Source organism: Chrysochloris asiatica, unplaced genomic scaffold, assembly GCF_000296735.1.
Source record: "Chrysochloris asiatica unplaced genomic scaffold, ChrAsi1.0 scaffold00003, whole genome shotgun sequence".
NCBI lineage: Eukaryota > Metazoa > Chordata > Mammalia > Afrosoricida > Chrysochloridae > Chrysochloris > Chrysochloris asiatica.
The window spans coordinates 6,180,760-6,200,169 of NW_006408521.1; the positions used below are offsets into that span (position 1 = coordinate 6,180,760).

The 19,410-nt window shown below is 37.3% G+C and overlaps 1 protein-coding gene across 3 annotated transcripts in view; it reads left to right on the forward strand.

Moving 5' to 3' along the window:
• PCDH15 (protocadherin-related 15) overlaps positions 1-19,410 on the forward strand; it is a 1,066,306-nt gene that overhangs the window by 368,035 nt on the left and 678,861 nt on the right. For all 3 annotated transcript variants that reach the window (XM_006831105.1, XM_006831106.1, XM_006831104.1), the window contains one exon: positions 16,027-16,187. In XM_006831105.1, the coding sequence (XP_006831168.1) occupies positions 16,027-16,187 (161 nt within the window). The remainder of the gene's footprint in view (positions 1-16,026; positions 16,188-19,410) is intronic.

Consider the following 19,410-nt stretch of genomic DNA (forward strand, 5'->3'; position numbering starts at 1 on the left):
AAAAAAAAAGGAGAGTTGTGGGATAACATCAAGAATATCACAAAGGAAGAAAACAGAAGATCATTTAAAAGACAGGAAAGAAAGAAAGGAAAGACCAAAATGTATTTCAGAAAAGACTCTGAAACTTGCTTTTGGTCATAGAGACGCTAAAGCGAATGGGGGAAAAAAAATGAGAAAGTAGAAGAACTTATCAGGAAATTTCAAAGGATAGCTCAAGAATATGAGCGAGGAACATTCCTATCATTTCTTCAGAGAAAAAAACTGAAGAAAAAAATTCGAACTTGAAATTGAAGGATTTCAATTTGAAATTGAAGAATTCCATGGACAAAGCATTGAATGATGCAAAAAGTCATCAAAAGAAGATGGAAGGAATCCATAGAGTCACTGGACAAAACAGAAATAGTCATTCAATCACTTCAAGCATTTGATGAAGAACAGATGGTACTGAAGGAAGATGTTCAAGGTACACTGAATGTATTGGTGGAAAGCAAGGATCCAGGAATTGACAGAGTGTGAATTGAAATATTTTGACAAACTGATATAGCCCTGGAGGCAATGAGTCATTTATGCCGAGAAATTTGCAAGACAGCTACCTGGCCAACTGATTAGAAGACATCTATATTTGTGTTCATTCCAAAGAAAGTTGACCCAACAGAATGTAGACATCATCTAACAATACCATTAATATCATATGGTGGGTTTTTTTTAAAAACTAATAATCAAACTTGCTAAATTTAACTATCATTTACATTGATAAGCTTATCTGAATTATATTTGTCAAAGTTGTTCTATATTTCCAAATTAAAAATATAATATTATAATTATACTATCTTTGAACTGATTTCTTTATCTAGAATCATTTTGCTTTTTTCTTTGCTTACTTAGAAACTTTCCTAGCATTCAAATCTTAATTTTGCATAAATTTCTTTAATATCTAGCCAGTAATTCTTATCATGAGACAGCATGAGTATTCTGAGAACACTTGCTGAATTGATTGATTTGTAAATTAAAGCAAATTGAATTATAAATTCATGTTTTTATTCCTCTTGATGTTTGTCAAAATACTCTCCCCCTTCATTTTGTGAAGAAGTTTTATGTGCAGGAGGAGCTATTTATACTCAGTTATTACATTAATACTTAATAATAAACTCTAGTGAATATTTATAGTTTTCTTGACATCTTAATTCATCTTATACAACTTTTAATTTTATTTATTGTTGCAGTAAGTTATATGTAGAATGTGAATATATTTAGGTTGGTCTCTGATTGATATTGGATCAACTCAAGCAGAACCGTCCTCTCCTGGAGATGAGAGAACAGCAGGATCACACACATCGTAGAAAAGGAACTGTCTCAGTGATTTAAAACAGCGTCTTCAATGCATAGTTTGATTTTCTCTGACTTTCATCATTCTGGAGATGAAGTAAATTAAAAAAAAAAAAAAAAAACTTAAACTTTCTGAAAGAAGCCTATTTAATTTAGCTTGGTTTATTTATTTGATTTTCAGAAAATGGAAGCTACCTTTAGTACAGACACAGACCAAACCTAGAAAATTTGTTTTGTTTGCAGTTAGTGCATTAAATTAAATTTACTTTGATGCTTCAGCTTCTTTTGTGATGATCTCACCATCCTATACTTCATACACATTTTTTGTTGTGTTTTAAATCTATGCTATTTAAAATAACGTTGATTAAAATACTTTGAAAAGGCAGTCTTGTTCTTTGGAAATTGTTAATATCTGAGTATGTTTGTGTGTTTTTTTTATTATCCGCAGTGCTACCAGGGCTCCTTTCATTATCAAACTTAAATTTATATATTTTTAAAATTACACACATATTGTGATAGAAAAATGATGAAAATTACTCTCATGTTACTCTTCAGCTCTTTCATTAAAAGCACACTCTACTGGAACACACAGAGTTTTTCCGACGTTTCCTCCAATTAATTACTACTAACTGTTAAGGTAAATTATTCAAATACAAAATTGGAGAAAAAAAATTTTTTTTTCTCTGATGCCTTTCTAATTGTCAGTTGGCATAGTCAGAAAACCATTGTATTATGAATCATACATTTACCTAAATTTCACATGAAAGAACATTGTCTTATTTTTAGGAATTTGTTTCTTTGAATGATCTTAGAGGTAAAAAAAAAAAAAACAGATTTAGCTTTAGAATTATGACCACTTAGCCTTTGCTCTAAAGTACTGAAAACCTGTATTTCTATCATACAAATTGGTCTGCAGGAGAGAAAATAAATAAATAAATGGATGAATGAATGAATGGGTTGAAGGATAGATTAACAAATGAATAAAATACTTCATTGTGTAGTAATAAATTAACTTTCTCCTAAGAGAGATCTTTGTTGTCAGTGTACTTCTGGCTGTTAACTGGAAGCAGTCCCCAGCTGCTGTTGGTGCCATCCAGTCAGCTCTGACTCATTACAACCTGAACCGTACCCATTACAAGAGGATGAAACCCTGGCTGGTCCTATGACATCCTCACAGTTATTATCATGTTCAAATGCACTGTGGCAGCCTCTGTGTCAATCAGTCTCATTGGGGGTTTTCTTTCTTTCTTTTTTGCTGACTCTCTACTTTACCAAGCATAATGTCCAGGGATAGGAAACATATCCAAAGTATGTTGAGACTAAGTCTCAAAATTGTCTTTTCTAAAAGGAATTTTAGCTTTACTTTTTCCAAGATAGATATGTTTGTTTTTATAGTAGACCATGGTACTCCCAATATTCTTTGCCAATACCATAATTAAATTCAAATGCATGAATTCTTCTCCAGGCTTCCATATTCACTGCCCAACTTTCACATGCATATGAGACTTGTATCAGGTGCACTTTTGTCTTTAAAGTAACATTTTTGTTCTTCAACACTTTAAAGAAGTATTTTGCAACAGATTTGCCCCATACCATATGTCACTTGATTTTGTGACTGCTTCTTTTATAAATGTTGATTTTTTTGGTCACAGTAAAAATAAATCCTTAACAACTTCAATCTTTTCTTAATTTATCATGTTGTTGTTCATTGGTCCAGTTGTAAGGAAAGCCTGTGCAGGGCCGCTATGAGTAGGTACTGACTCCATGGCACTTAACAACAACAACAACAATCCTGCCAAATTAGCATAACGAAGCCAACCCATTCCCATATGGGATTATAATCATAAACATAGAGGTTAGGATGTACAACACATGTATCCATAATTTTGTCTATTGTTGTTGTTGTTGTTCAGTGCCATCTATTCAGTACTGACTCATAGTGAGCCTATGTACAACAGAACAAAACACTTCCTGGTCCTGGGCTAACTTCAGAATTGTTGCCACGCTTGAGCCCATGGATGCTGCCACTTTGCGTTTCCATTTCATTGGGGGGTCTTCCTCTTTTTCTCTGATCTTCCACCTTACCTAATATGATATCCTTCTCCAGCAACTGGTTCCTCCTGACAATATGTCCAAAGTATGAGAGACAAAGTCTGGCCATCCTGGCCTCCAAGGAGCACTCTGACTACACTTCTTCCAACACAGATCTGTTGGTTCTTTTGGCAGCCCATGGCACTTTCAATATTCTCCTCCAATATCATAACTCAAATGCATCAGTTCTATGGTCTTCCTTGTTCACTGTCTATAACAAACAATTATTTACTAGAAATTCATACTGCTCAACTGAAAAAACAGATTCACTCCATTTTAACTTGTTTTAATAAGATAATGTACATTTAGAACATTTGTTTTTGTTTTCATTACAAGGTAACATGAAAGGGAAAGTCATGGATGCTTCTGGTTGTACAATGTAGAAAAACATCCTTGTGACAGTGGAGGTGTTGGTGGTGTGCCACCACATCAGTTCCGATTCATAGTGACCCTGTATAGGGTTTTGAGGCTGTAAATCTTGATGGGAGCAGAAAGCTTCCTCTTTTTCCCATGGAGTAATGAGTTGATTTGAACTTTTGACCTTATAGTTAGTAGCCCACTTTGTAACCCACTATCTTACCAGGGCTCCTTAAACATCCTTCTGGTTGACTTAAAAGGAGCTCTGGTAGCATAGTGGTTACGAGTTGGACCACTAACCTCACAGCCAGAGGTTAAAAATTACCAGCAGGTTTGTGGGAGACAGATGAGGCTTTCTACTCCCATAAAGATTTATAACCTCCGAAACCTTAAACAGGGTCGCTATGGGTCAGAACTGACTCAACAGTACTTAACAACAAGTTGATTTAAACTAGAAAAAAATATTTTTGGACTGTTTTCATGCTATTGCATCACTGTAGAGTAAGCACTGGTCTGCTAATTACAAGGTTGGCAGTTCAAACCCACTAACTGCTCCTTGGAGACCCTACACAGAGTTGCTATGAGTCAGAATTGACTTGATGGTGCTTACCACAACATATATTGGTTGCACAACTTTGAATTATTAACTGCTTTATATCTGTAAACAGTAATTCAGTTTGTTGCTTTACAGCAGCAAGATGGAGACCTGGTGACCTATTATGTTAAGTACTGGTCTGCTAACTGAGAGATTTACTGTTGGAACCCACCAGCATCTCTGCAGGAGAAAGATGTGGCAGCAAGCATCTTTAAATTTTGATGGTTATGTGCCGTGGAGTCAGTTCTGGCTCACAGTGGCCCTGTGTAGAGTTGCTGCGGCTGTACATCTTTACTGGAACAGGAAACCTCATCTTGCTCCCACAGAGTGAGTGGTAGATTCAAGCTTTGACTTTGCAGTTAGCAACTCAGCTCATAATCAACCATACTACCAGGGCTCCTTTCCTTAGAGATTCTAGTTGTGGAAACCCAATGGGGCAGTCATGTCTTCTAAGAGAACAATCAGTTGAAATTGATTCAGTGGCAGTGGATTTGATTTCTTTGGAACAAGTAATGGGTTATAGGCATGGAATGTTTTTCTATTTTGTTTGTTTTTTAATATGTGGACTAAACTCAAATAGTCAATTAATCTGCGTATCCCTGCAGAAACTACTCTCTCAGCTTCATTGAATTAGGTTAATTAGAAAGGCAAGGGAAACGCTTTTTCAGGGGAAGTGACCTTCCCCTACACCACAATACTACCTCCACAATATTTTTAGAGTGATCTATTTGCATTATAACTGCCAGTTGAAACAAGCACGTATCTTTTTTCAGTAAAACACATTAAATGCTCAATTATTTATTATATATTGTAAGTAAATATATTATGTGGATAATTTAACAATACATTTTACATAAATAAATAATGTGTATATTTATTATATAAATAAGCACTGTCTAGTGTGGCATTGTAGGTTAATGCACTAGACTGCAAAGTCTTTTGAACTGCAAGTCAGGTAGTTCAAGCTTACCAGCTGCTCCTCAGAAACCCTATATAGGATCACTATAGGTTAGAACTGACTCAACGGCACTTCACAACAATAAAGTGGAAACCAGGAGTCCTGGTGTGGGACTATGGGATAAGCACTGGACATCAAAGTCGCTTTGAACTGCAAGGTTGGCATGAGTTGGATCCAACTCAACTGCACTTAACAACAACAAATCAGAAGCTAGGACTCCTAGAGTAGGATAAACTCCAGGATGCTAACCACAAGATCAGCAGTTCAAACCCAACAACTACTCCTTGGAAACCTTATGCAGAGTAGCCATGAGTCAGAACCGACATGACAGCACTCAACAACAACATTGGAAGCCAGGATGGTACAACATCTTCTCTCATATTTCAGACATGCTATCAGAGAGACTAGTCCCTCGAGAAGGAAAGCCATGGAACAGTTTCATTACATTTTAATTCTGTTTTTTAATTCCACTGAAAAATTGAGTAGACAAAATATTGAATGATACAGAAATCATCAAAAAGAAGATGGAAGGAAAACAAAGAATCACTGTAGATGTTGGAAGAGAATATTGAAAGTGCCATGGGCTTCCAAAAGAACCAATAGATTCATTTTTGGAAGAAGTACAGCCAGAGTGCTCCTTAGAAGCCAAGATGGCCAAACTTCATCTCTCATACTTTGGACATATTGTCAGGACAGACCAGTTGCTGGAGAAGGATATCATGTTTGGTAAGGTGAAGGGTCAGAGAAAAAGAGGAAGATCCCCAAAGAGATAGATTGGCCAAGTGGCAGCATCGATGGACTCAAGTGTGGCAACAGTAGTAAGGTTGACCCAGGATCAGGCAGTGTTTTGTTCTGCTGTGCATAAAGTCTCTATGGGTTGGTACTGACTTGATGGCACCTAACAACAATAACAACAACAGCAACAACCAATGATATTAAAGGAAGAAGTGCAAGCTATACTGTAGGCATTGGCAAAAAAACAAATCCCCTGGTATTAATGGATACCAGTTGAAATGTTTCAATAAACCAGTGCAGTGCTAGAAGCAATCATTCCTTTATGCCAGGAAATTTGGAAAACAGCTACCTGGTCAATGGACTGGAATAGATAAATATTTATACCCATTACAAAGAAAGGGGATTTTACTGAATGCAGAAATCATTAAACAATATAATTACTATCACATGTAAGTAAAATTTGGTTGATGATAACTCAGAAAGAGTTGCAGCACTACATAGACTGGGAACTGTCAGAAGTCCAAGCTGGATTCAGAAGAGGACATAGAATGAGAGATACCATTACTAATATCAGATGAATCTTGACTGGAAGCAAAGAATACCAGAAAAATGCCTACTTGTGCTTTATTAACTATATACAAAGGCAGTTGACTATGTAGAAGGATAGTAATAGTAAACTATGACTATTATTGGAGAGAATGAGAATTTCCGAACACTTGATTGTGCTCATGAGGATCATGTACACAGACCATGAGGCAGTTGTTCAGACAGGGCGGGGTTATACTGAATGACTTAAAACCAGGAAAGATATGTGTCAGGGTTTTATTCTTTCACCATATAATATGATATATATGCCCTGGTGTGGTGCTATGAGTTAATTGCTGGACTGCAAGGCTGGTTTGAGTCACAAGGTCAGCAGTTCAAACTCACCAGCCACTCCTTGGAAACCCTATGCAACGTTGCTATGAGTCAGCTGACTTGCCAGCACTTGACAACAACATTCTATATATACATTTCATATATATAGAATTGTCTGCCTATATTTCTATATGTGTGTGTGAGAATCAAATGCTGTCCTAATAATGAGTAAATGTTCACATCTAGAAATTGCTTCTAGTATAAATTTTTCAAATACAATTATTTGTTTCTGTTGTTCTTGTTTAGTGCCGTTTAGGTGATTCTAACTCATAGTGACCTTAAGGCCACTGTTGTAGCCACTGTGTCAATCCATCTGCTTTTCGATCCCATACCCCCCTTTTTTTTCCTGATCCTCCACTTTACTAAGCATGACCTCTTCTAGGGACTGGTCCCTCCTGATAACATGTCCAAAGTATTTGCGGCAAAATCTCACCATTCTCGCTTGTAATGAGATTTCCAGCTGGACTTCTCCTAAGATAGATTTGTTCTTTCTTCTAGCATGCCATGATATATTCAATACTCTTCACTAGCATCATAATTCAAATGCATTAAGTCTTCTCTGGTATTTCTTATAGTCCAGCTTTTACATGCATATGAAGTGATAGAGAATACCATAGCTTGGAACAGTCACACCTTAGTCTTCAAAGTGACATCTTTTCTCTTCAACATTTTAAATAGGTCTTTATTTCTTGAATTCTGCATCAAGTGTATTTATTGTGGATCCAAGTAAAATGAAATCCTTGACCACTTCAATCATTCTTTTGTTCATCATTGAAATTGTTTCTTGGTCTGTTTGTAAGGATTTTTGTTTTCTTTATATTTTTGTTGTTGTTATGTGCCATCGAGTCGGTTCTGACCCATAGCAACCCTGTATAGGGTTTCCGAGGGTGTAAATCTTTACAGGAGTAGAAAGCCTCATCTTTCTCCCGCGGTGCAGCTGGTAGTTTCGAACCGCTGACCTTAAGGTTCGCAGCCTGATTCGTAACCACTACGCTACCAGAGCTCCTTTATTTCTTTATATAATGAGTTGTAACTTATACTGAAGGATGTAGTCTTTAATATTCTTCAGTAATCGTTTCAAGTTTTCCTCACTAAACAAGATTGTATCATCTGCATCTTACAGATTGTTAATGAGTCTTCTTTCAATTCTTATGCCTCGTCTTTCCTATATAATCAAGCTTCTTGGATTATTTACTCAGTATACAAATTGAATAAGTATGATGAAAAGATACAATCCTGGCACATACCTGTCCTTATTTTAAGACATTCAGTACCTCCTTTTTCCTTTTGAATCACTGAGTATTTCTGATATCAAATCTGACTTGAGTTACTCTGAGAAATTTCATAATTGGCTCTTTAGGGAGTGAGATGAGTGAGGATTTTTCTCTAATGACAGCAGGCCTGGAAGAGACAGACCTCCCTTGAAAACCAGTGAAGGAAAACCTGGCCATTAGAGACATGAGGTCTTTAAAACTTTACCTAGAAGGGTCATTCCCTACCCAGGATCTTATACCCAAAAGTGATTGTTTGAGATTTAAAGTCTTAGAATAATATAAATCCTTCCAGATTGCTTTTTACTCTAGGCATTGACCAGAAATAGCCTTAGCTCTATGACATGTACAGGAGACAGGTTATAAAGAGCTCTGTGACATAAAATAGGTCATTTTGCTTTAGCCGTAAGTACTTAGCCTTTATTAATAGAAAAACATTTATATCAACAACAATAAATAATAGCTCACATTTATTGAGTCCTTATGTATGCCAGGAACTGAGATCAGAATTTCAGTCTCTGGCACACAATTTCAGAAATGTTTCTTAGAGCTCTTCCATGATATGCCTTAGCTAATATACAATTGGTAAGTACGGAAATAAAGTTGATATAATGAGGAAGTTGTATTGATTCATAAGTCATTATCCATAGATATGAGTATAAATATAAATGTATATGTTGCTTGCTAAGTGCTGTCTAAGTCAGTTCCAACTCAGAGCAACCATATATGGGGTTTCTGAGGAGTGGCTTATGGGTTGGACTGCCAACCTTGTAGTTAGCAGTGCAGAATTTATCCTAAGCCACAACAGAGCCACATCAGAATCCCCTATAAAAGGTCTAAAAAATCTGTATAAAACCACCTCCATTATCTTTGAATTCCATTTTCCTTTAACTTTTTGAAGCCTATGTTTATGGAGTCCTGGTATGGCACTGTAGGATAATCACTGGACTGCTAATCTCAAGTCCAGTGGTTCAAACAAGCCTGTTGCTCTGAAAAACCCTATATACAAGTTGGAATTGACTCAACAGCACTTAACAATATATACTTTTATATACACATATATATATACATGTATGTATATATGTTTTGTGGTTTTGTATATATTGTTGTTTTTAAGTGCCATTGAGTTGATTCCGACCTATAGTGACCCTGTATAGGGTTTCAGAGGAGTAGCTGGTGAGCTTGAAGCACCGACCTCTTGCAGTTCAAACAGCTTTGCAGTCTGGCGCATTAACCCACAGCTCCGTATCAGGAGTCCAGTTTTGTACATATAGACTTTTAAAATTAATTGATTGTCTATATTATTTTAATACTAAAATATGTCTATTCAAATAATCTCTAGATTATTTAAATGTAATTATATGTAAATAATTCTCAGATTATTTAAATAAATACATAAATAATTTGGACAGTAATCTGGACAAAATTTTCACAATTAAAAAGTTAACTATGTGAGAAAATCTTATTTAAAAATGTAAAATCTATTTAAGTACTTTTATTTAGTATATATATATGGTCTGCATTAGTGACTTCATGAATATCTGTGATTAAGGAATGGCTTATAATACGTTTGGTGATGCTAATAGTCCATATGAAAAAGGTATAAAGACATTGCTCTGTATTAATGAAAAAGGCTAAGCCCTGGATGATAACTTTGATGGTCTGTTCTAGAAGCACTTTGAGATCTGTAATACAGATTTTTTTTTTATTGCAAGAGATCCGTACTTATGCCCATTCCAAAGAAAGGTGATACAGCAGAATACAGTAATCATTGATTCATATCACATGGAAGTAAAATTTTGCTGAAGATAATTTAAAAATGGTTGCAGCAGTACATCAACAAGGAGATGCTAGAAATTCAAACCAGATTCAGAAGAAGTCATGAAATGAATGGTATCATTGCTGATATCAGATGGGTCTCAGATAAAAGCAGAGAGTGCCAGAAAGGTGTTTACTTGTGCTTTGTTGACTATGAAAAGACACTCAGTTGCATGAATCATAACAAACTATGGATAACATTGCAAAGAATGGACATTCCAGAACACTTAATTGTGCTCATGAGGAACCTGTACATAGATCAAGTGGCCATCTTTCAAACAGAACAAAGCAAAAGTGAATGGTTTAAAATCAGGAATGTTATAGATCAGGGTTGTATCCTTTAACCATAGTTATTCAGCCTATTTGCTGAGCAAATCATCCAAGAAGCTGAATTATATGAAGAAGAACATGGCATCAGGATTGTAGGAAGACCTATTAACAACCTGCGATATGCAATGACACAACCTTGCTTGCTGAAAGTGAGGAGGACGTTCATATTTATTGATGAACATCAAAGACTACAGCCTTCAGTATGGGTTATAATTCAATGCAGAGAAAACAAAAATCTTCAAAACTGGGCCTATACACAGCATCATGATAAGCGTAGAAAAGATAGAAGCTGTTAAAACTTTCATTTTGCTAGGACCTACAGTCAGCATTCATGGAAGAAGCAGTCAAGAAGTCAAACACCATCCTACAATTAGGTAAATATGCTATAAAAAAAAAAAAAAAAAAATCTCTTTAAACTGTTAAAGAGAAACTATATCAATTTTTGGACAGGGTAGCCCTGGTATTGTCAGTACACGTGTAAGTTGGACAGTGAATAAGGAAGACGATAGAAGAATCACTGCATTTGAATTATGGTGTTACCAAAGATACTGAAATTACTATAAACTGCCAGAAGAACAAACAAATCTTTCTTAGAGGAAATACAACCAGAATGCTCCTTATGAGAATGGTGAGATTTCCTGTCTCGTTTGCTAGACATGTTGTCAGAAGGGATCAGTTCCTGAAGAACATTATGCTTGATAAAATAAAGGGTCAACAAAAAAAGGAAGACACCCAGCAAGATGGATTGATATAGTGATAGCAACAATGGGCTCAAGCATAATAACAATTGTGAGAATAGTGCAACTCTGAGTAGTGGTTCATCCTCTTAGGCACAGGGTCAATATGAATTGGATCCAACTCCATTTTACCTGACAACAACAGTATTAGGAACAAGTGGCCCTCATTAGAGGGGAGGAAGTACAGACCTAAATATTTAAAAGATTGACTTACAATGAAGGTTGCTAAATGATTCATTTATATTTGCCTATGACAGTAATATGGTCATAATGTTTGCTTTGGTTTTTATTAGAAATATGAGTTATATTTTGTTTTGTTTTTTAATTTACGCACAAGTAAAAAGTGTTGTAACAGAAATGGGTTTTATTGTGGTACGAATTGTGGCTCTGTAGGATAAGAGCAGGATAGCAAGGTCAGTTTGAAGCACAGGGTCAGCAGTCGAGACTCACCAGTTGCTCCTTGGAATGTTATGTAGGGATGCAATGAGTTGGAACTAACTCCACGGCACTTAACAACAACAGTTTTATGGTGGTGGTGGTGGCTCTTGTGTGTAGTTGAGTCGGTTCTGACTTATTGTGACCCTCTATAGCGTTTTCAAGACTGTAAATCTTTACAAGAGCAGAAAGCCTCATCTTTCTCCAATGTGACGGCTGGTATATTCAAACTGCTGACCTTGCTGTTAGCAGCCCAACTCATTAACCAGCTACTCAAAATCAAGGGTTGTTGTTGTTGTTAAATGCCTTCTAGTAGGTTCCCACCCATAGTAACCCTGTATAGAGTTTCCAAGAAGCAGCTGGTGAGCTTGAACCGACAACCTTGTAGTTCAAACCGACTTTGTCGTCCAGCGCACTAACCCACAGTGCCACATCAGTTCTCCCAGTCAAGGGTTGTTGTTGTTGTTGTTAAGTACTGTGGAGTTGGTTCCGACTCATAGTGACCCTGCACAGGGTTTCTGAGGCTGTAAATCTTTATGGGAGCAGAACGCCTCATCTTTCTCTTATGGAACCACTGGTAGTTTCGAACTGCCGACCTTGAGGTTAGCAGTCCAATTCATACCCACTACGCTACTAGAGCTCTTTCCCAATCAAGGGTAAGTGAAGTTAAATTAGGTATTTGTTTCTACATCAGAGTAGCTGGTAAGTAACAGACCCAGAATTGAATTCTAAATCTGGCAAGTACAGGCCAGCTTCTTTTTTATGTTTGTATCAAACTAGGTTCACTTTTTCCTGATAGCCACCACTTTTTATTATAATGAAAGGACATTTTCATACTTGAAGAATCCCATCTTTGGATATGATGTATTCTGTAAGGCAGATCCTTTCAGGAGCAACATCTGTAGAAAAATTTACCCTTTTAGTATCATGAAATATGGCTTTTTACTCCTACTAATATTCCCTGTTCTTGTCTATTCTGATATGGATAGAGATATTCAGTTGTCTTATTAGTATCGAGTAGTGCATCTTGTGGCACTGTGGGTTAATGCGCTGGACTGTAAAGTTGTTTGAACCACAGGGACCGGCAGTTCAAACTCACCAGTTGCTCCTTGTAAACCCTATACAGGGATCACTGTGGGTGAGAACGGACTCGACGGCACTTAACAACAAACACAGTGCATATTATTTTGTGCCTCTTTACAGTTTCTTAAAACCCTATCTCTCTTTATATTTAAAATGGATGAAATGAAAGGAACTAAAGAAAACATTTTACTGGAGAGATGGAAAACTTGCAAATCAACAGAGAAGGCATGGAGCCACAGTCTCCAAATGTGTCCAGGGTATTCTGCTGGTGAGCTACTTACCAGCATCGTTGCAGAACATCACTTGCCATGTCTGGAAATCTTAGGACATATGGAAGCTGCATTCTGCATTGCTGTACTAGAGGCAGGGAAGGGCTTCTAGCTCAGAGCTAACCTTAGCTTGGGCATCGCCTTTGAAACTACAGTTGAATGGAATAGAGGTGAGTGGGACAGGGGTATCATCCAGGTATGATAGAGAAAAAATCTAGGTTAATTTATTCTTGTATTATTGCTTGTATTCTAGGTTCTATCAGCCTTAGACTCTCCTCCAAACCTTTGATCTAATGTAACACAGTCTTTCAGATTGCTGAGAGGTTCACGGCGATGCTTTGTTTCACTACTTAAAGATGGTTAATCTAATTATTATTATAACTTGCTCTGATTGTAAGTAGTTGTATTATAAAAAAGAGTCAAAGGCCCCTTTCCTTTAATGTGCCCATTTGTGTATGGATAGTATAAGAACACTTACTGTTGCTGCAATTATGCACTATTCAGTCAAGGAAAAAATAATGATAGTCATTTACTTATCATGTTTATGTTTCTTAATTTTTTCTGGATGAGAACAGAGAATCACATTTTATTTAAATATTACATTTTCAAATACAGGCCAAACAATTCCACAAAGGTCAGCTATGTGATGTATTTGCAAAGAAGTACATATTCAAGCATTGAAAATATTCTTAGGGTAGTTCAGAAAATGCCATTATTTATAAGTGTCTTTTCTGTAAGCTATCTACTTACTCTTTCAGTCAAGAATTAGAAACATCAGTTTCCCTCAATATTACATTTATGCTTTGCTAGAATATGGAAAGTAGAAGAAAAGATTCATGATTTTTATAAGTGTTCAGTAGGCGTCCTGATGTGGCACTGTAGGATAATGCACTTGCCCACAGGTCAGTTTGAACAACAAGATTGGCAGTTCAAACCCACCAGTCTTTCTTCAAAAGCACTATATAGTCCGCTGTGGATCCGAACTGACTCAATGGCATATAACAACAACAATTGATTTATGTACTTAAATATTTACATTGTTGTTGCAAAATAAAAACAAAACTGGTTCTTTTTAACATTTCTTAGGCAGATCATTATTGTTGTTAAGTACTTTCAAGTTTGTTCCAACCCATAGCGACTCTGTATAGGGTTTCCAAAGAGCAACTGTTGAGCTTGAACCGCTGACCTTGCAGTTCAAACTAACCTTGCAATACAGTGCATTAACCTGAAGCACAGATGAAGTCCACTAATAATAATATTTTTAAAATATTATTATTATAGAGCAAGGTAGCTCAGTATGATAAGCACTGGACTGCAAACCACAAGGTTGGCAGTCCGAGCCCACCATTTGTAGGAGAAAGATGAGGCTTTCTTCTCCTACAAAGATTGACAGTCTCAGAAATCCTATGTTTTTGTTGTTCGGTGCCATCAAGTCGGTACCAACTCATAGCGACCTTATGCATAACATAACGAAACACTGCCCGATCCTGGGCCAGCCTCACTACTGTTGCCACGGTTGAGTCCATCCAACCTGAGGGGCTCGTTTTTCAGCACTAAATCTGACAGTGTTTCTCTGCTATTCATAAGGTTTTCAGTGACTAAATATTTAGAAGTAGTTTGTCACTCCTTCTTCCTAGTCCGTCTTCGTCTGGAAGCTCATCTGAAACTTGTGCACTATGAGTGACCCTGCTGATATTTAAAATAGCGGTGGCATAGCTTTCAGAATCACAGTAACTCACAAGCCACCACAGTACGACAAGCTGACAAAAATTCTATACAGGGTTGCTATTAGTCGTAATCAACACAGTGAACCTTAACAACAACAACATTGCTCTTTAATTTGGTGAAAAATCTTCCAAAGATGGCCTTTCCTTTCTTGTTATGCAATGGTATATCTATTAGGTTAAATTCATGCTTCAAGAAAGTGCAGCTGATTAATTTTGCATATTTTAATCCATGTTTTTAGTTATGGATTATACCAATATTGCTGAATTGTAAACTAAGACAAAAAGTTCTCTAGATGTTTGCCCTTTATTCTAAGGTATCTGCTGTAAGTGTTATAAAGTTGGCTTGACTCATAACGACCCTGTATAGGGTTTTCAAGGAGCACCTGGTAGGTTTGAACTGCCCACCTTGCAGCTAGCAGTTCAGTGCTTATCCTACAGTACCACACCAGGATCCCTGTGTGTTTAGAAGCGTATGGCTGCATGTCTTCGGTATGCCCTAAGTTTAATTAAATAGATCAGTTGAAAATGACTCCTACAAGCTATAGTACACTATTGGTTGACAAAGGGATCATTACTGGGGGTAAGGAATTGAAGTGCATCAGTGTTGTTTGCATCAACTTGTAAAATACATGGACATTTTACCAGGGTAGCAAAGATTAGAGTCTGTTCCCTTTGCAACTCCTTTTCAACAAATGTCTGCAATTCAGTGTACTGAAAAATAATAGAAAAAAAGGCATCAGAATGTTATATTGAAATGCATGCTGTTCTTGTTGAGTACTCTAGATATGTCTTAAAGAATGACTTCCATTGTGTGTCTGCATGCTAGTTTTCTCTTTCATATTAAGATTTATGTTTTATAGATCTGCTCTCAGATCAAAGGTGGTGGGGAACAGTTTTCACCATGGGAGACTCTACTACTTCTTTATCTCTTCCTTTTTCTTTCTCTCTATTTCCGGGATATCTCTTTTCATATAAAAATCTTACTGAGTGAATTGAAATATCAGGCTCTGTTATTACAGACATTTACTTTTGTTCGTGATAAAATTCAGTGATAACTCCTGCGAGAAGTGATGGACAATGAGGGGAACATATTCATGTTGTTAAATGGAAACAAGAAATAGATGATGAAACTCACTACGGGTCTGAATCCCTGCCTCCCACATTCCTCTCTCCAAAATATAATTCATAACTAGTACAAATAAGGCAGTTTTGCCCTTTTAACAAAGGATATTTTCTATCTTATGCTATAGATATAAAATCAAAGATTTTCTATTTTAAAACAAATTTGTCAGGCAGTTGGTGTTTAAGCACATGATCTTTGAGAAAAGATGCATATAAGTAGACTGTGTTTTCAGACAACTGTCTTTGGTTTTCAGGTACGATTATAGTGGACAACATGCTGATCAAAGGGACTGCCGGAGGACCAAATCCCACCATAGAACTCTCTTTAAAGGACAACGTGGATTACTGGGTGTTGTTGGATCCTGTTAAGCAAATGCTTTTCCTGAACAGCACAGGCAGAGTTCTGGATAGAGATGTTAGTGATCTTTTGTTTCTTTGCCTCTTTGTTAAAACTTCATTATAATTTTATTATCTGCATGGGTGTGTTGATTAGACAAAAAAGTTGTCTTTATATGATTATTTCTGGGTACATCAAACAAAGGAAAGCAAAAGACAAAGGCCTTTTATTTTTTCTTTCTTTTCTTTTTTAATGAGAAAGGAAAGGAACATGTAAGTGGAGAGAAACATTCTAGTATCTTCTAGCATACTGGAAGCTGTTATATTTCTCAATAATGAGAAAACACAGTATTTATAAAAACTGGATGATAATTTTTGAGAAAGGCATAATCCCAAACATATCCATTTCTCTCCCCCAATGGCAAAGTGGGAGAGTGCCACTCACTTAGGTGTTGATTTTAGGACAAGAATTATGTGGGCGAAGTAATGGGGCAGCTTCTGCAACCAGTAAGCATTGGTTCTGTGGCAATATTGTGGCTGTACAAAAGAAAAAAATGGGGAGCAAAACGTTCTGGCAATGCCCCAGTCAGGTAGATCTCTAAAGTAATTTATTCTCTCTTATTTTCATTCCATTCTTTTGGGGTGCAGAATAGGAGAAGTTACAACCAGTAGTTGCATAGAAAACTCAGAAAAATCAATATGGTGAATCTGAAGATGCCTGTTCCTTAATGCCCAGTCTATAACATTTAGGCACCAGATAGTCTGCTTTGTGGACCTGAGTCATCTCCCTTTATCCTGAGAGTTAGTATTTCCTTTAAAACATAACTAGATGATATCTTAAGCAGTTTCTTCTCTATATATCTGTCTTTAAGAACTGTATATTATTGTCGTTGTAAGTGTCTTCATCAGTTTGGACTCATTGTGACCCCAAATAGGGTTTCTGAGGAGCAACCCTGTAGTTCAAACCAATCTTGAGGTTGAGTGCTTATCCTATGGCACCACACTGGAACTTTATAGTGAGGAAGAAAGCAACCTAGGACTACGTCAAAAGGATGTGTGTCTTTGAACACATATGGTGGTGGGGTAGCGGTAGATAGGTATGGTGGAATTGAGCTCAGTATAAACTTCTGCCCCACCTGAAAACAAAACAGTTAGAGTTGCTGTTGTTCCCATCCCACCACAGACTCCGCACTATTTCTTTTTATCAGGGCAACATAGTCACAGACCATTGTTTGCACTGCAGACTGGATGTCTACAAGGTGTAAAAATGGCTGAAGACAGTTCAGTTGTGTTGAAACATGGCAATATATTAAATAAAACATCTTCTGAGATTTAATGGTTAATCAATGTAAGCCTGTAGAGTTTAGGGACCCTGGTATGGTGCTGAAGAATAAGCACTGTCCTGCGAATCACAAGATTGGCAGCTGAAACACACCATAGCGACCCTGAATAAGGTTTCCGAGAAGCAAAAGGGTGTTTTGAACTGCCAAATTTGTGGTTCAAAATTCAGGGCTTATCCTACAGTGCCACAGAGCTTAAGCCTTCTGGAGACAGGGGTATTTTTATTTTGTTTTGCTTTCAGAAGTAACATGATTAAGGAGTCAGAGATAAACAGAAAGAAGTTACGTCTTTGTATATTTTCCTGACTATCAGTGTTCTAGAGATGCCAGATTAGAGATCTTGCCTTGGACAAATAATTGTCCATTTTTTTTTTTTTAGTCTTACATTGCTAAGGAATCTTACATTTCAAAATTTGTTGTTGTAAAGTGCCATCAACCGATATTGACCCTGTATAGGGTTTCTGGGAATGCGAATCTTTTGGGGAGCAGAAAGCCTCATCATTCTTTGAAGAGCTGCTGGTGGGCTCCGACTGCTGACCTTGTGGTTTGCAGTCCATTGCTTATCCTGCAGAGCCGCTGTGTTCCCAATCTTAGTGAGTTTTTTTGAAATATTGGATAACTGTTACATTTTCCATCGTAGAAAAAAAGTCTCAATTCAACCCCTTATTCTAGTTTTTATCTCTGTTTTTCATTAGCTTTGATTTTTAAATGTTCATACGAATCCACCTCCCCCCACTTTTTTAATGCTTTATTGTGAATTATGTGATAGTTTACATGGGAGGACATTAGCTTCACATTGATCCCTTCTTATATCATTTCCTTGCCATGGTTACAATCCCTTCCACGCATCATCCATCAACCAAAGGGCATGCCTCACAAGCCTGTCCCCTGTCATCTGCGCACCGCCCCTCTCTCTCTCCAGGTCCAAAGTCTCCAGCTGCTCCATCTCCCCACGTCATCATCTCTGCCTCCATCCCTGGCATCATTGCTTCTCTAGGTTCCATTCTCTGCTTTTCTCCTTTGATGGTCCCTAGGGGTCTCCGTTCCTAGATTATAAGGTTAATGACTCCCCTCCCATTGCGCCAAAATGTCCACCTTTACATATCCAGCCCTTACAATCAGTCCTTATAACAATTATTCGCTATTGTATCACAAAGGACCTATCTGCATCTCCTTTCATCAGCCCTAACTAGGCAGAATGGATGCTATTCAGTGGAGATTCTACCTTGCTACACACACTCTGAATCTAGGTTCCCTCTTGAAAACTTTTAAGACAGTCACTTCATGCCTCTGTAGCCCGCCCATTCTGGGTAGCTAATGTCCAGGTTGCCCATCCCTGTCCTCTCCATGTATGGAGGAGGTGGGAATGATCCTCACTGTCCAGATTTGTTCACTCTTTTGAGCTACTGCTTCCATAGGTATGTGTCAAGTTCATCAAATTGTATCAGATTATTCTTTTTTCCCTCTTCGTACTTCTTCTAGTTGAGCTCTGGTCATCCAGCCATTGAAGCCAGGTCAAGTGGGTATTTCTGCAAGTATGGGTGTACTTATGCATGTGCCCTCTCTTCTTATCAGCTGGGTGTTTCACTCTCCACTCTAGTCCTCTGTGGCTATGTCACTGGTTCTGTGTCCAAGAGTCCCCTGACCTTGGCACTTTTCTGGCCAACCAGGTCTCCATCTGGGTTCACAGGAGTCTATTGAGCGCTATAGGGCTTAGTTCGTAATTCATTGCTGTTTTTCCCTCATTTCCCCTTATCGGTGATGAAAATGGTCACCAATCAGAGCATGTGTTTCCATTGAGCCTTCGTCTTAGAAGAGGGCTTGCCTTTAGGGGGACCAACCACTTGCCTTGATGCCTCCTGGGTGAGCCACTTGTTTGTTCTTGTAGTAATCAGTCGGCCTGCATATGTTGTTTTGTATTTTTCTTGTCAGTCTTTCTTTCAGGACATATCTTTTGTTCTG